This window comes from Aethalodelphis obliquidens, unplaced genomic scaffold (genome assembly GCF_003676395.1).
Source record: "Aethalodelphis obliquidens isolate GAN/ISIS:26980383/991018 unplaced genomic scaffold, ASM367639v1 scaffold27, whole genome shotgun sequence".
In the NCBI taxonomy this organism is placed as follows: domain Eukaryota; kingdom Metazoa; phylum Chordata; class Mammalia; order Artiodactyla; family Delphinidae; genus Aethalodelphis; species Aethalodelphis obliquidens.
In genome coordinates, this window is record NW_020837971.1 from 16698447 (window position 1) to 16722800 (window position 24354).

The window sequence follows — 24354 nt, forward strand, 5'->3', positions numbered from 1 at the left end:
CCTCCAGGGCCCCGTCCTTCCATCACCCCTCCACTCCTCCTGTTCTCCACCCTTCAGAGCAGGGACTCGGAGTCGGGGGGGGACACCTTCTCACTGCGCCTGCCCCTCACCCTCTGGGCGCCAGAGTGAGTCCCAGCAGCTGCCCGCCTGCAGCCCCGCTGTCCTGCACAAAGTCCAGGCCCCTGGCCGGCCAGGTGGCGCCAGGAGCCGCCCACCTCCCTCCTCCCTTGCCCACTGAGGTCTTTCAGCGTTCCGCCTGCCGTGCGGACAAGCACACGGACTTCCCACCGCCAGGGACCCCGCTCCGCAGCCCCCTCACCTGGCCAGGGCGTCTTTCAAGTTCCGGCTGACCGGTAGCTTCCCTCCTTCCACTCTACCTACCAGTCCCGTGGTGGGGGGCGTGCATCCTGCCTGCCCTGCTCTCTGCTTTGCTTCTTTCTTCCCTCCTCCCCTCCGCTCCCCCTTTCGGAGACACCCACCCCAGGAGCACAGTGTTTACCGAGCACCTGGCTTTTCCAGGACGGGGGAGGGTGATGTCGGCAGCGAAGACAAAGCCCTCGGCCCCGGTGGGGTTCACGTTCTTGGGGGGCCACCGGGGGGATGCAGAGAGGGGAGCACGACACGGGGCCGGGGGGAGGTGCCTTTATCACCTGTCAGCCTGGGTCTCCTGGGCACTGAGGTCAGTTCGGAGCTGGGCGGGGGTCTGGGGCGCTCACAGGCCCTTGGGGGCACTGAGACCCTGGCACTGCACACGGAGCGCCAGGAGGAGGTGCGAGGAGGAGGGAAGATGATGAAGGTCCGAGCCTGAGAGCTCCTGAGAGGAGGGGAGCGCGAGACAGGAAGAGGGGCAGGGGAGGGTGGGGTGGTGAGAGGGAGTGCGGGCAGCCGGGAGGAGGGCCGGGGAGGAGGGAGAGCCGTCAGCTGCGTTCAGTGCTGCAAAATGAGGACTGGACACCAGATCAGGTGTGTGCAGCCAGCGGTGGCCTCAGCAGAGGGTTCAGGGCACACGAGGGCCAAAGCGTGAGTGCCTGGCTCCCAGGGAGACAACATTGCGACTCTCCCCGCAGGGCAGGGGGCGGAGGGGAAGGAAGCTGGCCTGGGAGGGGCTGCTGGAAAGCTGCTCTGTGAGTGGGGACCAGGGGCTGCTGAGCCACCCTCCCCAGTGCCTCTAGGGGCCTGGCACACGTGGTGCGTGCACCCCTCGGGGTCCTGCCTTGCCCTTGCAGCGGGGCAGGGGGGGAATGTGTGTGATGGGGCTTTTCCAGTAACCTTCCGAGAGGCCCCTGGAGACGGTGTCCGCCCTGGAGCTTCTCAGGGTTTCCTCACTCTGCCTCTCTTCAGGTTTGCTCTTTCTTGCACTATTCTTAATGTGATGCCTTCATTCTTTTAAAAAATTTTATTTTATTGAAGTATAGTCGGTTCACAATGTTGTGTTAATTTCTACTGCACAGCGAAGTGATTCAGTTACACGCATATATATATATCAATACGTTCTTCTTCATATTCTTTTCCATTATGGTTTATCACAGGATATTGAATATAGTTCCCTGTTCTGTGCAGTAAGACCCTGTGGTTGATCCATTCTGTATATAATAGTTAGCATCTGCTAACCCCAAACTCCCAGCCCATCCCTCCCCCTTCCCCCTTCGTCCTTCTTTTGCTTTCTTCATCCACCCACCTATCCACTCATCCATCCTCCATACTTCCTCCATCCACCCATCCATCCTCCATCCATCCATTCTGCAAGCACTTATCTTCTATTCATTGGGTATTCGGGGAGTGTGGCTGGTCAGACAGACAGATGGACGGGCGGACAGATGGGAGGAATGAATCACTGCTGTGTCTTTACCCCAGCATCTCACGCTGGGACCCCTGGGACTTGATTCATGGACTCCTTCCCAAGGCCGTACACCCTGAGTGGTTGCCTTGGAGAGGCCAAGGCCAGGGAGGGATGGGGCACCTGTCTGCTTCTTGGTGGCAGGAGACCACACAGCCCTCTCTGCTGCCCTGAAGCACACACGGCTCCTGGTCAGCCCCAAACTGAAGTGCTGGATGCATGTTCCAGGCTGCCTGGAAGCAAGTGAAATGGGGTCCTGAGCAAATGGCCTACCCGCGCCCCCCACCCCAGGGGCCCTCAGGTAGGAACCATGATTGGGGTCACCTGCGTACCCCACCCAGCTCCAGGGTATGGTGGAGCCCCCTCCGCCCCAGGTCCCACATCTCCCCCCCCCTCTTGTCTTGGACAAGACAGTCTCATCAATAACTGGGCTCTGGTGCTGCGGGCCTTAGGGATGGCAGACGCTGGGCGTCCCCACCCTCCGTCTCCAGGGCAGGCGAGCTAGCGTGGCTGTCTTCACTCCCACCACCTGTGTTGGGGGAGGGATCGCCCCGCGAGAGGTGGGCAGCACTTGGAAGTGAGGTGGCCCTATCCCCTTTAGTGGCCTTGCTGCTCAGGACCAGCCAGGCCTCCAGTTTCTCCCCAGCCCAGGCTGAGAGCCTGGGTGCTGTCCATTCCCACCATGTGCTTTTAGGGCAACCTGCACCCGAGACCCCTCCTCTTTTCCAGAGCCTGAGATGCTCTGCGCTGAGAGCGGTCGCTGATCTTTCTGTCTCCCTATTGGCCCCTCAGCTCAGTGACAGGACTGTGCCGTCCCTCTCTGTGGTGGAAGGAAGGGAGGAAGGAAAGGAGGGAGGGGGACCAGTGAGTGAATGAGTGGACGTGCGTGCATTTCTGGAGACCGTTGATGCCATTTGCAGTTCAGGGCCAGGCTGATGGGGTGACAGTGTCCCAGGTGCCCTCAGGGCCAGCAGTGGGGGGATGCTCACTCCTGCCTCAGTGCCCTGCATGTGTCTCCCCCTCCCCGACCGAGGAATTCAGGAGACTGTTTGGGGACGTGAGGGCTCAGGTCTTTGCAGAGAGTGTTTTGCATGCTGGGGAGTTTGTGTTTCTCCCTAAGCCCCAGTGCTCAGGCCTTGCTAAGGGCCGGAAGCTCAGGCCATGTGTCTAGGTTACGTGGGGACTGGGTTTTGCTCAGGTTATGCTAACTGAGGATTTCTTCTTCTCTCACCAGAAAACTCACTGGGGTGGGCATGAATGCCGCGCACACGGCTCTGTTCCCACCCGCCCACTTTGTGTGGGGACAGTGTGGGCCTGATGTCGGGCTGGGGTCCTCCCGCCCTGGGGGTTTGGCTTCTCCCCTCACCTTGCCCCCCTCTCCTTCCCTCATCGTCCTTTCTGTGTCCTCTGACACTTGCTTCCTTTGTCCCCTTCAGTTCCTCTTGTGTCCCTCTGGCCCCTTATCCCCTCTGCCTGCAGCCCTCCCTGTTCTTGGCCCTCCTTTGCACACTTCCCCCTCTCTCGTGGGGTCCCTCCCCTGCCCCATCCCACCTGTCAGTCCTCCTGAGTGTATGCCCCAGGGAATCTGAGTGTTCCTTCCAGAGCTCTGCCAGGACCCCGCAGAGCATCGCCCGGATGCCGCCCAGACCAGCTGCGGCCCCGCAGGGGAAGCTCCGTCCAAATCTCCGCCTCCTTTTCCGTAGGAAGGTTCACATCACAAAGACCACCCTGGCGTGCCTGAATGGCGACTATGAGGTGGAGCCGGGCCACGGACACGAGAGGAACAGTTTTCTGAAAACTCACAACATCGAGACCTTTTTCATCGTGCCCTCCCATCGGCGAAAGGTGGGCTGCAGAAGGGGTCCTGTGCGGAGCCTTCTTAAGGACTCATAGCTCCCCAGATCGCTGCTTCTCAGGCCCTGAGCTCTGCGCACGTGGGAGGGTGTCCCCGCTGACCTTGTGTCCTGGGCCTGGCCTGTTGCCCGTGAGGGGAGGGCTGTGGGGGAGGGGAGGGGATGGAGCTTGGAGTCAGGGCCCTGGGGTCCTCGAGGGCTGGGCCATCCTGAGTCCTACCGCACCTCCCTGGGCCTTCACTGCCTCTCCTGCAAATCAGGTTTGAGAACCCAATGCAGGAGGTCAGGGATGGGGTGCGCTATGGATCGAGGGGTGCTGTGCACACAGGAAGGCTTGTGACCATCCTGTGTGAGTGCTGAAGGTCACTCTGTCCTGGGAAAGTGATCTGGACACGATTGAGGGTGACCGAGCCACTTCCAGGGCTCAGGTGAGGGGCGCAGGGCTCAGGTGAGGGGCGCAGGGCTCAGGTGAGGGACGCAGGACTCAGGTGAGGGGCGCAGGACACAGGTGAGGAGTGTAGGACTCAGGTGAGGGGCGCAGGACACAGGTGAGGAGTGCAGTGCTCAGGTGAGGGGTGCAGGACTCAGGTGAGGGACGCGGGACACAGGTGAGGGGCACGGGACTCAGGTGAGGTGCACAGGACACAGGTGGCCACAGTACTTCTTCAGGATACAAGCAGGTCAGGGAGAGCTTCGGGTTTCGCTGTCCTGGTACATCCGTGGGCCAGTGCTCTCCAGGCCAGGATGCGGTGGCACCCATGTGATGTGGGAGCTGTGGATGGGTGTGGCACTGGCCAGGGGAGAGAAATGGGGCTCAGGGCAGGACAGGCAGGGCAGGGTGAGCTGACTTCTGGAGAAGGGGAGTGAGTGTATGAGAGAAGGGCAGGTGTGAGAGGTTTGGGTGACCAGCTGGGGTCAACCTGGGGACATAGGAGCAGAGGGCAGGGCGCCAAGGAGGAAGGCTTGCGAGCCGCTGCCGGGATGCAGGAGGTTGTGAGTCAGAGGAGGGAGCCTTGGTGCCATGAGTGGATGCCACCTCACCCGTCATACAGAATTAAACAACAGCGTCAGCCATGGCTGCGGTTTGAGGGTGGGAAGGATGGCGAGGTCTGTACCATGAGCAGCCCCTTTGGAGAAGTTTGGGTTGAGGAGGAGAGAGAAAAAGGTGAAAGGCAGAAGGGCAGGTCTGCAGGACGGACCCCGGGGGCCAGCGGGTGACACTCATCAGGGTGGTGCTGCCCCAGCTGGGTGATGTCCATGCACCTGCCCCAGGATTCAGGCATCGCTCTCGTTTCAGAGGCAGTGGACATAGTTGAGACCTGCGTGTTTTGGGACTGGGTTGCCGGTTCTGTTCCCTGCTGGGTCTGGTGAGCCGTAGGCCCTCAGCAAGTGGCCTGTGATCTCCCTGCCCCGTTAAGTTCGTGCTCCCCGCCCAAGAGGTAGGACGTGTGTGTCGGCTCACAGCGTTTCTCTTTGCTGCACGTCCGCACAGATATTTCCAGGGCTGATTCTCTCAGATATAAAACCGGCCAAGAGGATGAAGTTCAAGACCGTGTGCTACCTGCTGGTGCAGCTTATGCACTGCCGGAAGATGTTCAAGGCTGAGATCCCTTTCTCCAATGTCATGACCTGCGAGGACGACGACAAGGTAGGCGGGCCCCACCCCCGTGTGCTGGCCCCGCAGGGAGTCCCTGTGTGTCTGTCCTCCCAGTGCGGTCCTGTTGCGGTCGGGCTCCATTAGCCCTCGCCCTTCACCTCGCACGGTTTTGGAAATGCTGCTCAGAGCTGGGCTGCTTTTGCTTTCCTGCAAAACACTTTTCATTATGTTGTGGGTTTTTTTTGCAACTTGGCATCCCATGGATTTATCGGTAAATTCAAGCCACAGTCCCCCAGCCGTTGTTTAAATCTGTCCTCAGGATATCTGTATGTGTCAGATATTGTATCGCTGGTTCCGGAGCCCCCGACCTCCTCTGTCTGCACCCCGAGAGCCTCAACGTGGTGTCACCCCAGCCTTGCCCTTCACCTCCATGGAGAGCATCTCTGGCCATCCCCTCCCTCCCTCTCTGGTTCTCGTATCAGAGGCCGCTCCTTCCTGGGTTAAGTCCCTCTAGTTCGTGGCGCATGGCCTCCAGCACCTGACGGAGGTTCCTTTTGTGGGTGTTCCTGCAGGTGACCTGGGTGCAGGATTTTCCGTCTTTCTTCTTGGGTTGGTCAGAGTCACCTTGGTCTTTAGTCTGCTGGGATGGGGCGAGGCCTGGGGTGAAAGCCTGGAGCTGAGCGGAGGCAGCATTGTGGCTGGCGGGGGGATCCTTAGTGTCTGCTTCAACCACACAGGCATACTGTCTGTAACCCGGGGCCAGAGACCCTGATCCCTTCCCCCACCAGGGAAGACCCCGGTCCTCTGGGGCAGGAGGGCAGCGTCCCGGCAGCCTGGGGTGAAGCCTGTGCTCCGCCACTTCTTCAGCAGCTTTGAGCGTCCTCCCCGCGTCCTCTTGTCATTGGCCCTCCAGCCCCCGCACCGACGGCTATGCCTCCTGAACATTCTGACTTTCACTATCACCTGTGTTCTTGGGTCTGCACATCCGTGACTGATTGCCTGTTTCCCGAGATTGCATTGCCGCTTCTGCACTCTCATTTTCTCCTCCGTGTGGGTTTTATGCCTTTAAAAGGAATTCCATCACCACAGTTTTAGTGGCTTTTCGGGAGGAAGCAAAATCCTGCTGACTCTCGCTTGTGGTGCCTTATTCTAGAGGGATTTTCTTGTGATTTTGATGATGAGCTCCTGTTTGGGAAAACTTTATCTGGAGATGCCTAAGAGCTCTGTTGCTGGTGAATTCCCTCAAGAAGATGGGCCTTTCCTCTACTGGCCTTGCAGGAGGCTAAATGCCTGGCTTGTGGTTTTTAGATGTCCCAGGTGGTACGCAGCTAGGTCTAAGGCCAGCTGTCTTAGACCGACCCCACTGCGTGGTCTCTCCTGGTTGGTGTTTGCTGATGGAACCACTCAGGGTCTGGGGTTCAGCCGGAGGGCTTTGACCTCACTGCCCATCTTGCTTGGGCCCCTGGATTTCTGTGAGCCCCATGAAAGCTTGATGGTACCATTCCCTGGCCTGCATTCCTACTGTCCTGACGCTTCTGGCCTCTGGTCATTTTCCTTACTTTCTTGCCAGCTCAGTTGTACATTTCAAAGTATGTATGAGTTAATATATTTACCCAGAATTTGTAACAGGAGAACTCTCAGGCTTTCTTGTTAGCCAGATTGCCAGGGTAGAAACCCTGATTTAATCGCTGTCTTCTTCCCGCAGTACACCCGGCCCCAACCCCCTTGATTCAACTTGACCCCCCCGCCAGGGATGGGACTGGGGGAGGGTTATGAGGTGCACAATTTAAATATGCATCCAAAACTCAGTATCAGGATGTGCTTCCCTGGTGGTGCAGTGGTTAAGAATCTGTCTGCCAATGCAGGGGACACGGGTTCGAGCCCTGGTCCGGGAAGATCCCACATGCCACGGAGCACCTAAGTCCGTGCGCCACAACTACTGAGCCTGTGCTCTAGAGCCCGCGAGCCACAACTACTGAGCCCACGTGCCACAACTTCTGAAGCCTGTGTGCCTAGAGCCCGTGCTCCACAACAAGAAGAGCCACCGCAATGAGAAGCCTGCGCACCGCAGCGAAGACCCTACACAGCCAAAGATAAATAAATGAATTTATAAAACAAAAAACCAAAAAACCCCTCAGTATCAGGATACGTAATAGTGCAATATTTTAAAAAATCAAATGTAATCCAAAAAAATCCACAATGAATGAAAAATCAAATTGTAGTTGAAGCCTGGGCAGTGCAGAGCCATCATCCTGGAGCCTGAGGCAGGGGCTGGTGTCCCCAGGACTCCTCAGGGGGGTTGGGGTGCGGAGCGGGGAGGGAACGCGTCATTCCTGCTGGATTGCCCAGGGTGGAGGAGTTAATAAGGCTTTTCCAGGGCAGAGCCTGCTGACCTGTGAAAGGAGCCTATGACCCCTGGATTCAGACGGTGTCTGATAAGCCTGCACAGCTAACATCAGCCTCTCCTTCGCTGGGGCCGGTGGCTCCTTGGTGTTCGCACTCGGACCACAGAGCGCCAGTAACACCCCCGCCCCAGCCATGGCTCCTTAGGTTGGGGAGGAATCGCACACCTGGGCTCAACGCCCAGGACAGGAGCTGTGCAGCTCCTCCCGTCCCTCCCATCCCAGGGGTTGGGGGAGGCAGACCTGCTGTGTGCAGGGCCCCTTCCCTCCCTCCTTTTCTTTTTTTTTTTTGGCGGTACGCGGGCCTCTCACCGCCGTGGCCCCTCCCATTGCGGAGCACAGGCTCCGGACGCGCAGGCTCAGCGGCCATGGCTCACGGGCCCAGCCGCTCCGCGGCATGTGGGATCCTCCCGGACCGGGGCACGAACCCGCGTCCCCTGCATCGGCAGGCGGACTCTCAACCACTGCGCCACCAGGGAAGCCCCTTCCTTCCTTTTCTTCCAGCGTCAGGAGTCACGGTTGGATTCCTGGATTCCTCGTCCCCCGAGCCTCTCACCTCCCCAGCTTTGCAGCCCTCCCGCCTCCCTTGGGAGCATGCGTGGTGGTGTCCTGGGTTTCGTCCTTGGCGCCCTGTCCCCGCAGTCTCCCGCGGGTCTACCCTGTGTGCTCAGGGTCCCCATGCCCCTCTCCGACACACCCAACATCTCTGGTGCTTGGGACACCTCCGCCACTGCCTGGCTGGCTCCAACGGAGGAGACCGCAGCCCAGGCCTGCGCTCTGCTCTCAGGCGCCCTCTGCACCCAGCCCGCTTATCTCTCCGTCACGCCGCCTCCTCCAGACTCTGACCCCTTGTCCGCAGGGCGCCCGATTCCAGCCTCGATGCCCCCTGGGCAGCCTCTATGGGCCCAGGCAGCTCCCCTGCTGGGGAGACAGAGAGCACAGCCTCCATGGGCAGGTGCCGCAGGCTGGGAGCCGAGCTGGGAGCCCGGGCCTCTGCTGCCCTGCTCTGTGCCCTTTCATTGCCACCTGCCCCCCGCGATTAGTGAAAACGAGGATGGGGAAGGTAGAGGGCTGGCACCGTGGGGGGGCATCAGAGGGTGAAGCCAGGGCAGGCGGCCTGAGGGGGGGTCCATGGTGGTCCTGGAACGATGGGGTGGAGAGGCTGTGCACGGGCGGGGCCGGCCACCAGTGGGGACATTTGGGGAGGATGACATGAGTGCCCCGTCCGGTGACCCCCGAGCAGAGCAGCCCCTGCTCTGCAGCCGTTCTCCCCGGCGGGTCTCAGATCCTGCATCTGCTTTAGGATGAGGTCTGCCTCATCGTTTCTGTTCCTGTCTTCCGTTTACTTTATCTGCACCTTGAGCCTGACCGAGGGGGCCTTGGAGATGGAGCTGGGGAAGCCGGCGGGATCAGGGCAGTGGGTTCCACTGTCGCCTGTGCTGAGTTTGTGAGACATTGTGTCCCAGGTTCTGGGGGGTGACTCAGATGTACGTGGTCAGCCTCAGACCACAGCGCACCTGGGGTTCCCGTGTTCCTAGCCTCTCCTGGGTCAGCGGTGTGGGAGCCCAGGGCGAATCGGCCGCTAGGTGGCGATACCGTGCACGCACCTCCGGCCAGGGACCTGGACTTCGGGGTTTGGTGTCAGGGCTCCAGCACAGCTTCAGGGTACTTCACGTCCAAGGTACTTCTCTCCAGTAAATCCAACCCCCGCATGCTTACGCTTGTCTGTTTCTTCCTTCAGTATTCCTTTCTGATTATAAAAGTAATTTATTGTGGAAAATATGGAAAAGTACAAAAATGCACAAAGAAGAAGATGAAAAGCCTTCATCTACAATCCGATCACCCTCAACCAACCTATCGTCAACATTTTCGTCCTTCTAGCTTCTTAGATGTGTGTATATTTATAAATTTCTACATAGAATTGATGGGATGATATACAATCAGTTTGCAGCTTGTTACTTTATTTTCACTTGCCAGTGTATCATAAGGGTTTCTTTATATTATTGACTATTCCTCAAAAATAGGATTCTCTAATCATTGTGTAGATTTCCAGCCTAGGGAGAGACCGTTTACTTACTCAACTTCCACTCAACTTCCATTGATATTTAGGTCATTTCTGCTTTTATTGTTTTTTGGGGTTTTTTTTTTAAGCAAAGTCAGTGATTCACAGCATTTTTTTGCTCACGAAAGTGCACTTACATCTCTGACCACTTTGTAAAATGGATTTCTCTGAGTTGAGGATCTGCGAGAGTGGATGTGTAGCTGGTTAGAGATTGTAGCACCAGTGTTACCTGTAGCAGCAGGTGGGAGACAAGCCTCCCCCCTCCCCGGCCAGTGTGGGGAGACGCTCTCTATGGAGTCCCCTAATACTGCCAGTAGATTTGCCCCTTCCAGAATGTACACCAGGAGCCTTCCAGTTCTCTTTCCCCTTTTAAAAAATGCTGCCTCTCTCCTTCTCTTCAGATTTAAAATTACCTAAGCATATTTATTTTAAAATACAAAAGTAACATGTACCCGTGATACAGAAAGTCCAATCCCCCGAACTGTTTACCATTTTGTGTTTTTTCTTCCCCCCCAGAAAAACCTGGCTGTGTGCTAGAAGGTTAATGCCAGTAAGACTTGACCTATTTAACTGTCCCAACGCCCTGTCTTTTCACTCAGTGACAGACCTTGGAGGTCCTGGAGGCTCGTACCAGGGGGCCTCCGCCTGCAGACAGACTTGTTTCCCGGTGCCTTGCTGATGCGTGCGAACATGATTTCCAGATTTCTTCTCTTGGCCATCGGTGCTGAGAACATCCTTAAATTAAAAAAATTTTTTTATACATCTTAGTGAACTTTACAAGGATAGCCTGCGGTAACTTCTTTGTAGTGAAATCACTGCGTTAAATGGTGCATGTATTTGAATTTGTGATCGCTGTTGCCAAATTGTTCTCTCCATGTTTTCCGCACTCACTCTTGTGACAGCTTCCCCAGCACGGCCTCAGCACAGTTTAAGCATTGTTCGTTGCTTCATGCCGCGTCTCCCTTCCTGATCTGTTTCAAGGTCTGCAGAGGGCCTTTCCTACCCTGTTTCCCAGCTTTTTGTTTTAAAGATGGCTCGGAATATTTTAGAAACGTAGTTTCCACCATTACTGCTTGAATTTGATGACGATCAAATTCTAGCTTACGTTTGGTCCATACTTATTGAAACTGATTGTAATAACTTTTTTACTTCCCTTGGGTTTCCTTGATATACAGTGGTATCACTTTTAAATAGTGATAATTTTTGTTTCTTTTTTTACATCCTTTATTCAATGATAGTGATGAGTGGCATTCTTTTTTTCATTCTGGCTTAATTAGTTAAAACAAATAGAGTTTTCTTATTAATTGTGATGCTTTTGGTAAGAACTAGTAATGGGTGCCCAATGATCTCAAGAAAGTAGCCCTGTGAGTGAGTGTTTGCACTTTTTAAAATGAGAAGTAGATATTGAATTTTAGCAAATAGTGTTCGGTATCTATTGAGATGATCATTCTGGTGGCTTTTCTTCTCTGACTCTTACAGAGTAAATGGTATTACAGGCTCCTCCAAGGTTTCTTTGACATCTAGTAGCTTTTTACTTGCTTTGTGTCCCCACCGTATCAAGATGCCCCAGGTATAACCACTGCAAGGGACAGCGGTTGGCTCCCCTCTCTGTCACCACAGTGATGTGTGTGCCACTCTTTGGTCACTGGCTTTTAGTTGTCGCAAGAGGACACTCTGACCCCTGAGGTGACAGGCTGACCTGAGGTGGATCTATATGTCCATCAGCCCCAGACAGACCAGACCAGAGCACAGTCGCCACTGGCCACTTACCTTCTGAGCTGAAGGTCACTTACCGTGGTTGAGACCCAGACCAGGTCTGCCCACCTGGGAACAACCTGCACTGGCATCCGGAAAGCTGCTGGACAGAGCAGAGACACTTGCTGAGCTGGATCTGGGCATGGTGTTCTCGTTGCTTAGGCCTCAGGAAAGACTTCACGCCTCAGGACGGTTTCCAGGGGCTCGTAGGATTTCTCGTCTGAAATCACCCGACAGAGCCATCCCTCATGGCCCCGCTCGAGAGCTCTGTGCTTTCAGCTGCTGCCTCCCCTCCTGGCCAGTTTTGGTTCAGCCCTTATGCTGGCCCTTGTCTGGCAAAACTCCAGTGGGTTCCAGTAGGAGGTTCTGCTCTTCCTTGCTCCCCGACAGCCCATGTCCTTGAAGTGGATTAAACCCCGAGCTGTCATCCATGACGATCCAGCCACCACACCATTACCATTGTCCCCCGGGGAGCAAGGGGGCATCGTGTAGATCCTAACACGTTCATAGTTGAAGGTAAGGTGGCAGCTTTACAGCCCACTTCACAGTTCAGATGAAATGGACAAATTCCTGGTAAAACTCAAAAGGGCAAAAAGACCCAGGCAAAAGTGGAAATGTGAATACTCCTTTGTCTGTTAGGAACTCAAGTCTTACTAAATTGCTTCCCAGGAGGAAACTCCCAGCCCGTACGGCTCTGACGGTGGGTTCTCCTGGTCATTGAAGGAGTTCTAGTGCCCCCTCATATATGGACTCTTGCAGAGAAGAGGAAGGAGAGAACTTCGCAGCTGCTTCAAGGAGGCGGTGGATACCCCCTGATGAGGACGCCCCTTGGGAGGCGTGAGCCTGGCCCCTGCCCCTGCTCTGGGAGAGGTTCAAACAAGGAATTCTTTGTGGAAAAGGGTGGAGAAAAGCCGCCAGTTCTTAGGCTGATGAGTCATTTCTAGAAAGTCGTCTGTGAGGTGATAGCATCAAGCCCCTGGGGTGTCCCTGTCCCTTCAGTAGGTGAGGGTGGATGGCAGGGCCGCTCATTGGGCCCTGTGGGGAGCTGGATATGTGAGGGGACTGGGTAAGACCTGGGGCAGAGCAGCTGCCTGCTGCCTGCTCCCCAGAGGGGCTGATGCTGGGCAGAGACCGTTTCTCAGACCATGGCCCTCCTGGGGTGTCAGGTGTGAAAGGAGACCTGAGACACGGCTCTGTGCTTTGCAGGCCTGGGGACACTTTTACTGATCTCAGCTGCTCATATGCTTCAGGAAGTTGGGTGCCCAAGCTCAGCCCCAGGAAGTGCATGCCTGCCCAGTCTACCCCAGGCCAGGGTTTCAGCTCCATGCTGTGGGAATGCCCCATCTTCCCTGTCCCCCAGTTCACCACCCTGTCTTCTTGTAACTACCACACCCCATGGCAGGTAGAGGGCAGATTGGGATTGGAGGAGCAGACGGGTCATAGCATCCAGGAATGCCGCTTCAGAGATGTGTGCTTTCGGAGGTAGTGCTAATCAGGAGTGGGTTTCAGGGCATATGAAGAAAACCCCAATCATGGTGGCGTGAACAAAATAGAGGTGAGTTTTCTCATGGATAAACTAAATCCAGAGAGCAGGCAGTTCAAGGCTAACGTGGTGGCTTCATAAGCATCTTGACCAGACCCTTTCTCTTTCATTATTCTGGCTTGGCTGCTCTGCCACCTCATGGCCCAAGATAAATGCTGGGGCTCCGGTCATTGCATCTGCATTCCAGCCAGCAGAAAGAAGGCAGAGCTGGCAAAAGGCATATCTCTCTCCTCTTGAGGATGCTCCCTAGCAACACTTCTGCGTATAGCTCATTGGCCAGAACTCAGCCACACAGCTGCACCAAGCTGACACGGGAAGGGGAGAAAGGCAGTACATTGGCTGAGACCAATGCCTTTATAGAACTTGGGTTCTGTGACCAAGGGGGTATGAATGTCGGGGAGACTGCCAGCAGTCTCTGCCACGCACTTGCATCTGAGACCCTGACATCGGTGGGTCCATGGAAATGTGCTGGTGTGGATTGAGACCCAGTGGCTTTCTTAGTGGCAGTGATACAGAACATTTCCATCACCACCAAGGTCTCGCCCCGCTCGTGGTCACACCTTCTCCCTCCTCACAGCCATCCTCAACACTGGATCCCACTAATCTGTTCTCCATCCCTATAACTGTCACTTGAGAATGTTGTATAAACGGAATCACACAGTGTGTGACCCTTTGAACTTGGCCTTTCTTATGCTCAGCTCTATGCTTGGGTCCTTCAGGTTGTTGCTGGGATCAATAGCTCCTTCCTTTCCGTGGCTGGCTGGTATGCCGGGTTGGAATGGACCACCTTTGTTTAACCACTCACCTGTTGAAGGGCATTTTGGTTGTGTCCAATTTTGACTATTACAAATAAAACTACTATAAACATTCAGGTACAGATTTTTTTACGTGGACATAAATTTTCATTATTTTTGGATCGATGCCGAGGTGTGCCATTGATGGGTCCTATTTGGTTTTGCTTTTTGTTTTGTTTTTTTAAGAAACCGGCAAACTGTCTTCCAGAGTGACTGTACCATTTCACAATCCCATCAGCAACATATGCGTGATCCAGTCTCTTTGCATCCTTGCCAGCCCTTGGTCCTGTCACCACTTTTTTTTAAAGAAAATATATTATTGTTCTAATAAGTGTGCGGTGATGTCTCCTTGTGATTTTATTTTGTATTTCCCTGATGGCTAATGATGTCAAACATCTTTTCAAGTGCTTATTTTCTTTTTTGTGTGTGTGCTTTTAAACAACTTTTATTACCAAAAGATGCATGTTCCCTATTAAAATTTCTAGCTGCATACTGATCTAGGAGCGTTCTCTCAATGGAAAGAGTCTTTATTCTGACTTTTATCTTTCTGACATTGTAAGAAGATTTTAATATCACTGATTTATTATTCCCCTCTGCTGGCTGGTGAGCTTTTATGTTTTCAGCCAAACTGTCTGTACAGCATTTCATCTACAGATCTTTACACATGTGCAAAGATACAACAAACAAAGCACGGGAGAGAATTGTGACAGTGAATTTCCAAATGGTCCTCACAAAGCTACTTTCATGTCCCCCCAAATTTGAGGGGAGTAAGAAAAACTAAAATACAAAGTATTAGTTATGAAATTAAAGAGATACTTCATACTGTAAAGTAGATACAGGCTAGCTCTGCAAGGGATGACCTTTAATCCACTTTTAAAAAGAAATAAAAAAGGGCTTCCCTGGTGGCGCAGTGGTTGAGAGTCCGCCTGCCGATGCAGGGGACGCGGGTTCGTGCCCCGGTCCGGGAAGATCCCACATGCCACGGAGCGGCTGGGCCCATGAGCCATGGCCGCTGAGCCTGCACGTCCGGAGCCTGTGCTCCGCAATGGGAGAGGCCACAACAGTGAGAGGCCCGTGTACCGCAAAAAAAAAAAAAAAAAAAAAAAGAAAGAAAAAAGAAATAAAAATATGTGTTTATGTATTTCAAGATTTAATCCCTCATATAAAATGCTATGCTTTAATATTGATCGAAAAGCAAGTGCTTATATTTCTATCCATGTGTTTTTTTGGCCACACTGCCCAGCTTGTGGGATCTCAGTTCCCTAATGAAAGCCCAGAATCCTAACCACTAGGCCTCCAGGGAGCTCTTTGTATGTTCTCTTCTTTGGTGAAATGCCCCTTGTGTCTACTGTCTGCTTTCTAACTGGATTTTATATTTTCATGTTTTGTAATGTGATCCATTCTGAGTTAATTCTTTTTACAAAGTGTGAGGTTTAAGTTCATTTTTTTTGCTAATGGATCTCCAATGGTTCCAGCACTATTTGTTTAAAAGCTTTGCTTCTACCATTGAATTGCTTTTGCACTTTTGTCAAAAATCAGTTGACCATACTTGTGTGAAGCTATTTCTGGCTCTCTGTTCTGTTCCATTGATCTATGTGTCTGTCCTTCTGCCAAAACCATATTGTCTTGATTGATATAGTTATATAGTGAGTCTTAAAATCAGTAGAGCAATTCCTCTCACTTTATTCTTTTTAAGAAAAATGAGCTATTCTAATCCCTTTGCTATTCCATTTAATATTTAGAATAAGCTTGTCTAGCTACAAAAAAAAGAATATCCTGCTAGGATTTGACAGGAATTGACAGTGCGGGGAGGATTGACATTTTCACTATGTTGAGTCTTCTTATCCATGAGCATGGTATGTCTGTCCATTTATTGAGATCTTCTTTGATTTCTTTCACTGGCATTGTGTAGTCTTCAGCATACAAGTTCTGTATGTGTTGTTAGATTTACACCTAGTATTTCATTTTCTCAGTGATTATAAATGGTACAGTATTTTAGTTTTGGTCTTCAAACGCTCATAGCTAGTATAAAGAAATATGGTTGATTTTTTATGTTTATCTTTTATCCTCTGACCTTGTGGAACTCACTTATTTGTTCTAGGATTTTTTTTCCTCCCACTGGGGTTTTCTGTGTAGACTATCATGTCTGTTTCTATCATGTCTGCAAATAGGGACAGTTTCATTTCTTTCTTTCCAATCTGTTTTCCTTTGATTTGCCTTCCTTGCCTTATGGCACTGGTTGGGGACACTGTATTGTATTCAAGGTGAGGGTGAGCCAGAAATCTCTGCCTTACTGCAGATGGTAGAGGGAAAACCTTTTACCTTTGAGTGTGATGTTAGCTGTAGGTGTTCTGGAGATGTGCTTCATCAAGTTGGGGAAGTTCCCCTCCATTCCTAGTTTTCTGATCATTTTTATCATGAGTGGATATTGAATTTTGTCAAAGGATTTTTTCTGTATCAGTTGATATGACCGTGAGGTTTTCCATGTGGTGGTTAATATGGTGTTAACACGATGGATCGCATGGATGTTCAAATATTTAAACAGCCTTGCATATCTAGTAAAGGTCATGGTGTAGGCCTCTACTTATATATTGCTGAATCCTATTTGCTAATGTTTTGCTAAGGATTTTTGCATCAATATTCATGAGGGATGTGACCTCAGAAGTGGTTTTCCTTTTTTTAATACTGTCTTAGTCTGGTTTTGGTATCAGTATAATACTGACTTTATTATTTATATAAATTTATTTATTTTATTTGTATTTATTTTTGGCTGCATTGGGTCTTCATTGCTGCCTGTGGGCCTTCTCTAGTTGCAGCGAGCCAGGACTACTCTTTGTTGCGGTGCGCGGGCTTCTCATTGCGGCAGCTTCTCTTGTCGCGGAGCATGGGCTCTAGGGGTGTGGGCTTCAGTAGTTGTGGCATGTGGGCTCAGTAGTTGTGGTTTGCGGGCTCTAGAGCGCAGGCTCAGTAGTTGTGGCACACGGGCATGTGGGATCTTCCTGGACCAGGGCTTGAACCCGTGTCCCTGGCACTGGCAGGTGGATTCTTAACCACTGTGCCACCAGGGAAGCCCCTAATACTGACTTTATAAAGGGATTTGGGAAGTGTTGACTTCTATTTTCTGGAAGAGATTATATAAAATTGATGTTAATTCTTATTTAAATGTTTGGTAGAATTCATGATGAAACCATCTCAGCCTGGAGACTACTTTTGCATGAATTTTAAAATTATGAAGTAAATTTCTTTAGCCATTATAGGGCTTTTCTAGTTATCTTTCCTGTTGGGTGAGTTCTGGTAGTTTGTATGTTTCAAGGAGTAGGTAATTGATCTAAGTTGTCAAATTTATATGTGAACTATTGTTCATAGTATTTCCTTATATCCTCTTGATGTCTCCAGGGTCTGTAGTAAAATTATATTTCTTTCCTGAATTTGTTAGTGTCTTTCTTTCTTTTTCTTTGTCATGCTTGCTAGATATCTGTTGATTTTATTGACATTTTCAAAGAACCAGTTTCATTGCTCTGTGCTGGGCACTGTCCACTCCACATGAGCGGGGGCCCTTAACCCTCCACATGGTACCACCGCACAAGTGCCATGTAACCCCACTTACAACACCAAGGATGAGATAACTCACCTGGGATCTCGCTGCCAGCAGGTGGCTGAGGCGGGATTGCATCTCAGATCCCCAAACCCGGCCCCCCAGACTCTGCAGTGGGCGAGGACCCAGGAGGAGGGAGCATAAGAGCTCTTTTCTTTAATAAGTGGAGAATTTGACACTATCCCTTCCTTTCTTTCCGTGACGGGCAGCGGAGGGCATTGAGAACAGCCTCAGAAAAACTCAGAAACCGCTCATCTTTCTCTACAAATGTTGTCCACACCACCCCTGGGACACGCGTCAACAGGTACATCAGCCGCCTCCTGGAAGCCCGCCAGATGGAGCTGGAGATGGCGGACCTGAACTTCTTCACCCTGAAGTACAAGCAGGCTGAGCGAGAGCGAAAGGTGAGTGCCGGGGGGTGGGGGGGGGCTCTGGGGGGGCTGGGAGTGAACGTGGGTGGCCCTTCTCGCTGTAGTTCTAGGGATCCCTGGTGCCCTCGGGAAGACCTTGGCGTCTCCAGGAAGCTGGGCGGCTGACGGTCCTTTTCTCTGTCTTCTAGTATCACCAGCTTCAGGACGAGTATTTCACCAGCGCCGTCATTCTGGCCCTCATCCTGGCCGCCTTATTCGGCCTTGTCTACCTTCTAATAATCCCGCAGTAAGTACTGTTCTGGGTCCATCAGTCAGAGGAGAAGGTCACCAGGAGTCCTTTTCTTTTCAAGTTCAGGTTCGACTCCCACGGTCACACTCCTGCGGTGCCCTGGCCTTTGGGGACGGCCTGAGCCACACACCAGTTCTCCATTTACCGGAGGAACTAGCTGAGCACGCCTGATGGCAAACGTGTGGAACGCTCACTCGCAGTTTTTAATTTTAAATGTGCTCAGTTCTCAGACACCGTATATTTTCAGTGACTCTGTCCACACCACATGCGCCATTGACCTCATGACAGCGTCTGCAGCAGGAGACAAACAGGGCATCAAATGGGCACCCTGGTGTCTAGGTGCTTCTCATTTTCAGAAACATTAAAATGAGGAAAAGCAGGCTTTGGAAAGGAACAAAAGCATAATGATTTTAATAACATTTAATCATCGTCCTGAGTGGAGCAATTCTCCTGTGAGTTTCCAGAAAGTACATGGAAGCCGCCCCCCCCCCCAGGACACTGTGGACACACAGTGGCCATCTGCACAGCCCTATGTGGGGATACAGCTTTTCCTAGAAAAACCCTTTCCAGTTGAAGCCCCGTAAGAGGGTGGTACCCAGCAGCCAAGTCTGTGCAACCCCAGCCCTTCCTGCATAGGGGAAGCATCTCTCAGGCACTCCCAGGACTAGAGAGACCCTGGGGGGCTTAGAAGTTGGGGTGGACACAGGAAGGGCTCCTCCCCTAGAAGAGAGCCAGCATGGACAAGTCCCCAGAGACCGCTGTTCCTTCCCGGGGGCCAGCGACTGGGTGAGGCAGGGGAGGAAGGGTGGGTTCCCAGGCATTTCTCAGGCACACCTCGCCCGGCCCAACCTGCAGTGCCCACGTGTCTTCTGTCCTAGGAGCGTGGCCGTCCTCCTCCTGCTGGTGTTCTGCATCTGCTTCCTGGTGGCCTGTGTACTGTATCTACACATCACCCGGGTCCAGGTATATGTGTGCTTGTGTTCTCTACCTGCTCGTTACCTAGTCCAGGTACCAGTGTGTGTGTGTCTTGCACCTGCACATAACCTGGACAGGTAGGTGCATGGCTTCTGCCTGCCCTGTTGGCAGGACAGGTGGGGTAGTGGAGGCAGTTCGTCTGCTTGCCTTCTTGGCAGGCGGAAAGAGCTGTCCGCGTATTGGGAGTTCATGAAGCCCGTCATGATATGCCAGGTGCAGTTTGGAGTTCTGGGAAGGTGCCCCATGGACACAAGGGTGGGTGATTGGTAGTGACTGGATAAACGAACACAAGGTGTGACGCTCTTCTCTGCGGATGGAGCGTCCTGTGGCTCGTCGTGGGTTCCCGTCCTAGCCTGGGGCGGCCACACTCTCGAGGATGCTTCATTGGCCTTGGAGCCAGGGCTGAGTGCATGGCCCCGTGTCGCCCATGGCTCCTGGAACAGGGCTCTGTCCTGGTCCCGCACGCCTCTCTCCCATCCTGAACCTTCCTTTTCAAATGTCCCCTGTCCCCACTAGACCCCCACGTGTCACGTCTGACCGACCCAGGGTTATTTTTGCACAGTTGTTGAAAACAGCTACTTCTTGAGAAGATCGGCTCTAGTTTTATTTATTTAAATTTTTTATTATTCATGGGTAACTTGTTGAGTAAGAAAAAATGCTATTTATTCAAACCACGTTCCCAGCTCTCTGATTTCATAGATGGAGTGGCGTCTGGTTTGGTAAACTGGAATTTCCCACTTCAGATAAGATTGCTTTATTCACCTAATTTCAAGTGAAAGCATGGCAAGTGGATGCTGATTTCTTAGCCCGTCCCATTCATCCCCCGTGTTCAGAATCTGTGCACCTGGTGGACAGTTTTCCTGGAGGAGGTGACCCTGGCTCCCCCAGCCCCTTTCTTTCCACCCACACCCCCCTCCTCGCCCTCCCCCATGGGCTTGAGCATTTTTTCTAGGTGTGCGATTTTGACCCATTGCTTCATGGGTCCGCTCAGAGCGATGGTCAGGAAGCAGCGGGGTGCAGCGTGCATGGTCCTGGCAGCAGGCAGCTGCAGGTCGCCCAGCCAGCGCGCGCCAGTTCAGGGGCCAGTTTACACACTCGCACACTCCCCTTCGCAGGCCCTGCGCCGGGCTCGGAGCTCACCATGGGGCTTGTGCAGAAGACTGGGTGCCAGGCGACAGGAGGGGCCAGACAGCAGGCAGGCTGTGGCTGGGGAGGGTGGGGACAGGCAGCGGGGGCAGGGTCGTCCCGCAGAGACCAGCACGCGCTGAGATGGGGAGACGTGAATGGTCACGGCTGTGCATGCAGGCGGGAGGGTCCATTGCAGCTGAGCATCCCCGAGAAGGCCTGGGAGTCAACTGGGCAGAGTGCCTTCCTCTGTGACGTAGAAGCGGCTGCAGCCAGGGCATGCAGCCGGTGTGGCAGCTCCATTGCTAGGGGCTGCCAGCGCAAGGGCCTCAGTGTCTCCGTCCGTGAAAGGATATTCATGATGTACTGGGAGCAGGGCCTGGCACACATTCTTCCCGTATTTCAGCCTCACTTTTCTGTCCGCCGTCCCAGTCACCCTTTTGTGGTCCCCTGAGCGAAGGTACCGCTCGGGAGGTGGGGCTCCTGCCTTGGGCTTCCTGCCCTCCCTACGGCCCTGGCAGGGCTGGCCTCCGGGGAGGAAGGCTTCCTGCCCCCGGCCCGGCCCACCCTAGACCCTGCGAGCCACCTGCAGTGGGTGGGGAAGGCAGGGAGGAGGTCTGCAGTGGTGGTGAGATTCCGCTTACACTGGACGTCGTCGATGAATGGACAGTGCCTGGGAAGTTAGAAAACCTGTAGGTTTTCCCTCCTTGGGGAGGGAGACGGAGCCTCAGCAGAGGACAGTGACCCTCCGGGGACAAACTTGAGGGCTCTGCTAGCCCCTGAGAGTGCCCCGCCGTCCCGGTGACGCATCCTTTTCTACCTCAGCCCCAGTGGCTTCTGCAGTGCATCTGTGTGTGGTTGAGTTCATGTATTTAGCATAGGGTAAGTCATATTTTTTAAACTTCAAATTGCAACTCTCTGGGGGGCTGTGAAATTGGGGGGTTTTTTGCTTGTTTTTATGTGTGGTTTTTTGGTTTTTTTAGGTTTTTGTGAGATGTGAACAAAAGGAATGGAATAGGAATGAATGAAAATGCCATCCTACATCAACTGTAGTCAGGGTTTCCCGGAAGTTTGCTTCAGTTGTGTGTACCTGTGCGCCGTAGTGTAAAACGCAGTTCTTACTACACTTGATCTTAGCCAAAGGCTGATGCCAGGTTTGATGCCTGGTCAGAAGCCTCTGAAGCCCCGCCCCCATGGGAGCACGTGGTCTCTGGCCACGCCCTGTGCTTCTCTGGGCCCTCAACACGCATGGGCGGAGAATAAGCCCGGAGCGCAGAGGCAGGGCTGAGTGGAGAAGGCTGCGGTTGTCTGGTTGTCGCCTTTGCCTAGGTCGTTGGGACTCTGCAGCCACGCGGCTCCGGCAGAGTGTCGCCCGCGTTAGGACTGACCTTCCACGGTGCCGGGCGGTCACCCCTCCGTTCGCCGGCCATCTGGCGCGGCCGCGGTTTCTTCCGTGTGTCGCGCCCTGGTCACAGCACGCTCCACGGCTCCGCTTCTCTGCAGAGCACAGGGCAGGGTCTCATTCTGCATCCCCTTGCCTCGCGACCTTGTCACACTGTTGGGGTCCTTTGTGAAATTCAGCTCAGGCTGTGAATCCCCATCTGGCCGTGGGGTCCCGGGCGCTCAGCCTGGCCATTGCTGCAGAGTCCCTTCGTGAGACAGTGACAGCATGCTCTGAGGATGTGGCAACGACAGACAACCCCCTGGGTCACCTTTGACTAACTGTGGGTCACGTTCTGGGGGAATTTTCCATTGTTTATGTCAGATCAGCTACCTTTTTTCTGTATTATGACAAACTATTTTTCATGCTGGTTTTAGGTCTGTGGAGATGTATGTGTGTGTGTGTGCGCCTGTATATTTGTTTTTTTGCTCAAGAACTGATAAGTTGACCCAAATTAACTGTAAAAAAGGCGGCCAGCAGTCTTAAAATGAACAGACAGCCCTTCTTATCATGCCTGTGTTCCTACCCCTCTAGTTGCTCCCAGCAAACAAGCCCCAACTCCAGGCGGGTCCTTGTGATTGTCATTATTAATTTCCAGAGAGGTATTTTAACTCTTGTGCATTCAATCACACACGTTCGTAAGATCAGGCAGTTAGCATGGAGTGAAGAGGGTCTCGGTACCCCGAGGCTGGCCGTCACAGCTCTTCACCATTGTGTGATCCAGGGGCGGCCTTAAGCAATGTTATTTTGCAGGTAACGGAAGAGCCAGCTCAAATGGTCTTAAATGATAAAGGGAATTTATTGTCCTATATATTCAGAAAATTCAGAGGGAGGGAGAGAGGGAGGGGAGGAGGGTGGGCCCAGGGCTGGTTTTATCCAGTGACTCCATTCAATTACCTGAGACCAGTTTCTCTCTGGGTCTTCTAACTGCCCCTGTGTGCCGGCTCAGCCCAAGGCTGCCCTTCCTTGGGTGGCCCAAAGGCATCAGCAGCCCAGCTGTACATCCACGTCCACCCTCCAGGCCCGGAGCGGGACACACCGTGGGCGGGGCTTGCCCAGCCTTGGCCAGTGGCCCTCCACTCATAGCCTCCCGAGAGACATTTGTCCTGTTTGCACCTCTCCCGCAGCACCAGGGGCCAGGCCCCACTCCCGGTGGCGGCGTCTCCAGGGTTTGCTGAGTAAAAGGGTGAGCAGCCCGTGCTTCTTGGGGCTGGGGGCAGGAGTCCCCCTGAGCGTCCACGGCCTTGCCCAGGGCTCAGTGGGAGAGAAGACTGGGATGCGCGTGACGCAGGTACTAAGACAGTGGGGCTCACACCACCGCAGAACAGCTCCTCTGCGTGAGGACCTCAGAGGAGATCTGTGTTTCAAGGAAAATACAACAGTACTGAAGCCTAGAACTGGGACCCAGATCCACGTCCACCACTGTGTGAGCTGGAGCGGCCCACTCTGTGTCTCCTGGACTGGAGAATGAGTGGTGTCTGGGCCGCATTTCCTCACCGGTAGAGCAGGGTCGGTAATGATTCAGACTTCACAGCGGGGAGGATAGAGGGATAACCATGTAGATGGTCCCAGGCTCCCTGGCTGGTCGGTGTTTTCTGTAATCTCCCTGTGGTCTCTATTTTCGTTTTCGTTTCTAATTTCAGAAGTGTGAGTCTAAGAAGAACGTCTTTTATCCATGACATCATTTTTTGAATATTGCAAAATGTGTTTATTAAATAGACTTAACATAAGACTTCTAATAACTTGACAAAAATTTTATAAAGCCCGTGTGAAGAAAATGATAAAACTTAGTTTAAAGCATGTAAGACACAAATAAATGGAAAGTCTTACCATTTCTGAGATAGAAGGATGCAGTATTCTGAACACATCAAGGTAATCTGTTCAGTGATTGTCAGTGCCACTCAGCGTCACAGCATCTTTTTAATTTAAAGACTTCAGTTTTCGTCTTTTTTAGTTTGGGCAGCTTTTCCACCGGGGAGATTAATTATATGAAAACAGCCAAGAAAGGTGTGTGAAGGATGAGTAGTCGGTGAGACTCTAGCTGCCTACAGGTGGCTCTCAACATCCCGTACTGTGATTTACTGTGAACACGATTGACTTTGTAACAAGAGGCCGTTTTCTCAATAGCATTTTGTTGTTCAGTGTTTTCCAGGGTGCCTGACGATCCAGATCCGCACCGTCCTGTGTATCTTCATTGTGGTCTTAATCTACTCCGTGGCCCAAGGCTGTGTGGTGAGTGTCTCTGCTGAGCGCGGGGCTGGGCGTGGTGAGAGCCGCCAGGCGCAGGTACGTGGGGGGCCCTGCGGGGACCACCCTGGAGGGCCCGGCCCTGGGCTGGGGAGGGAAACAAGGGGATCGGAGATGGGCCTGGGGGTGCTCAAGGAAGTGCAGGGTGGGAAGGGGACGTCACCCAGTGCAGGACACGCGATCCTCCTGGGAATGGAGGCCCGGCCTTCACAGTGCGCAGAGGATGAAGCTTGGGCAGAGAAACAGGAAGGAGGGGGTGGGGGGAGGGACAGGATGGAGCTGAGTGGTTTGGGAGGATGGTAGGGGTCTCATGCCCCCAGGCCCAGGCCCTGGGGAGCCTGCCCCCTCTTGGGTAGTCAGGAGACTAGAAGGGCCGGGAGCAGGCAGAAGTTTCCGAGGCCCGGCTGATGGCTCTGGGGGAGCGGGTTGGAGCGGGAGGCCGTAGGGGGCGGGGAGCAGGGCGCGTGA

At 53.2% G+C, this 24354-nt stretch overlaps 1 protein-coding gene across 2 annotated transcripts in view; it reads left to right on the forward strand.

The window, feature by feature from the left end:
- The window catches only part of ADCY1 (adenylate cyclase 1), a 116481-nt gene that overhangs the window by 66397 nt on the left and 25730 nt on the right, over positions 1-24354 (forward strand). The window contains exons 7-12 of one of the 2 annotated variants that reach the window (XM_027124062.1): positions 3541-3682; positions 5183-5338; positions 17648-17842; positions 17998-18095; positions 18977-19061; positions 23782-23871. In XM_027124062.1, the coding sequence (XP_026979863.1) occupies positions 3541-3682; positions 5183-5338; positions 17648-17842; positions 17998-18095; positions 18977-19061; positions 23782-23871 (766 nt within the window). Of the gene's footprint in view, positions 1-3540; positions 3683-5182; positions 5339-10350; positions 10465-17647; positions 17843-17997; positions 18096-18976; positions 19062-23781; positions 23872-24354 lie in introns of those variants that run through there. The other variant, XM_027124061.1, reaches the window with a different exon arrangement.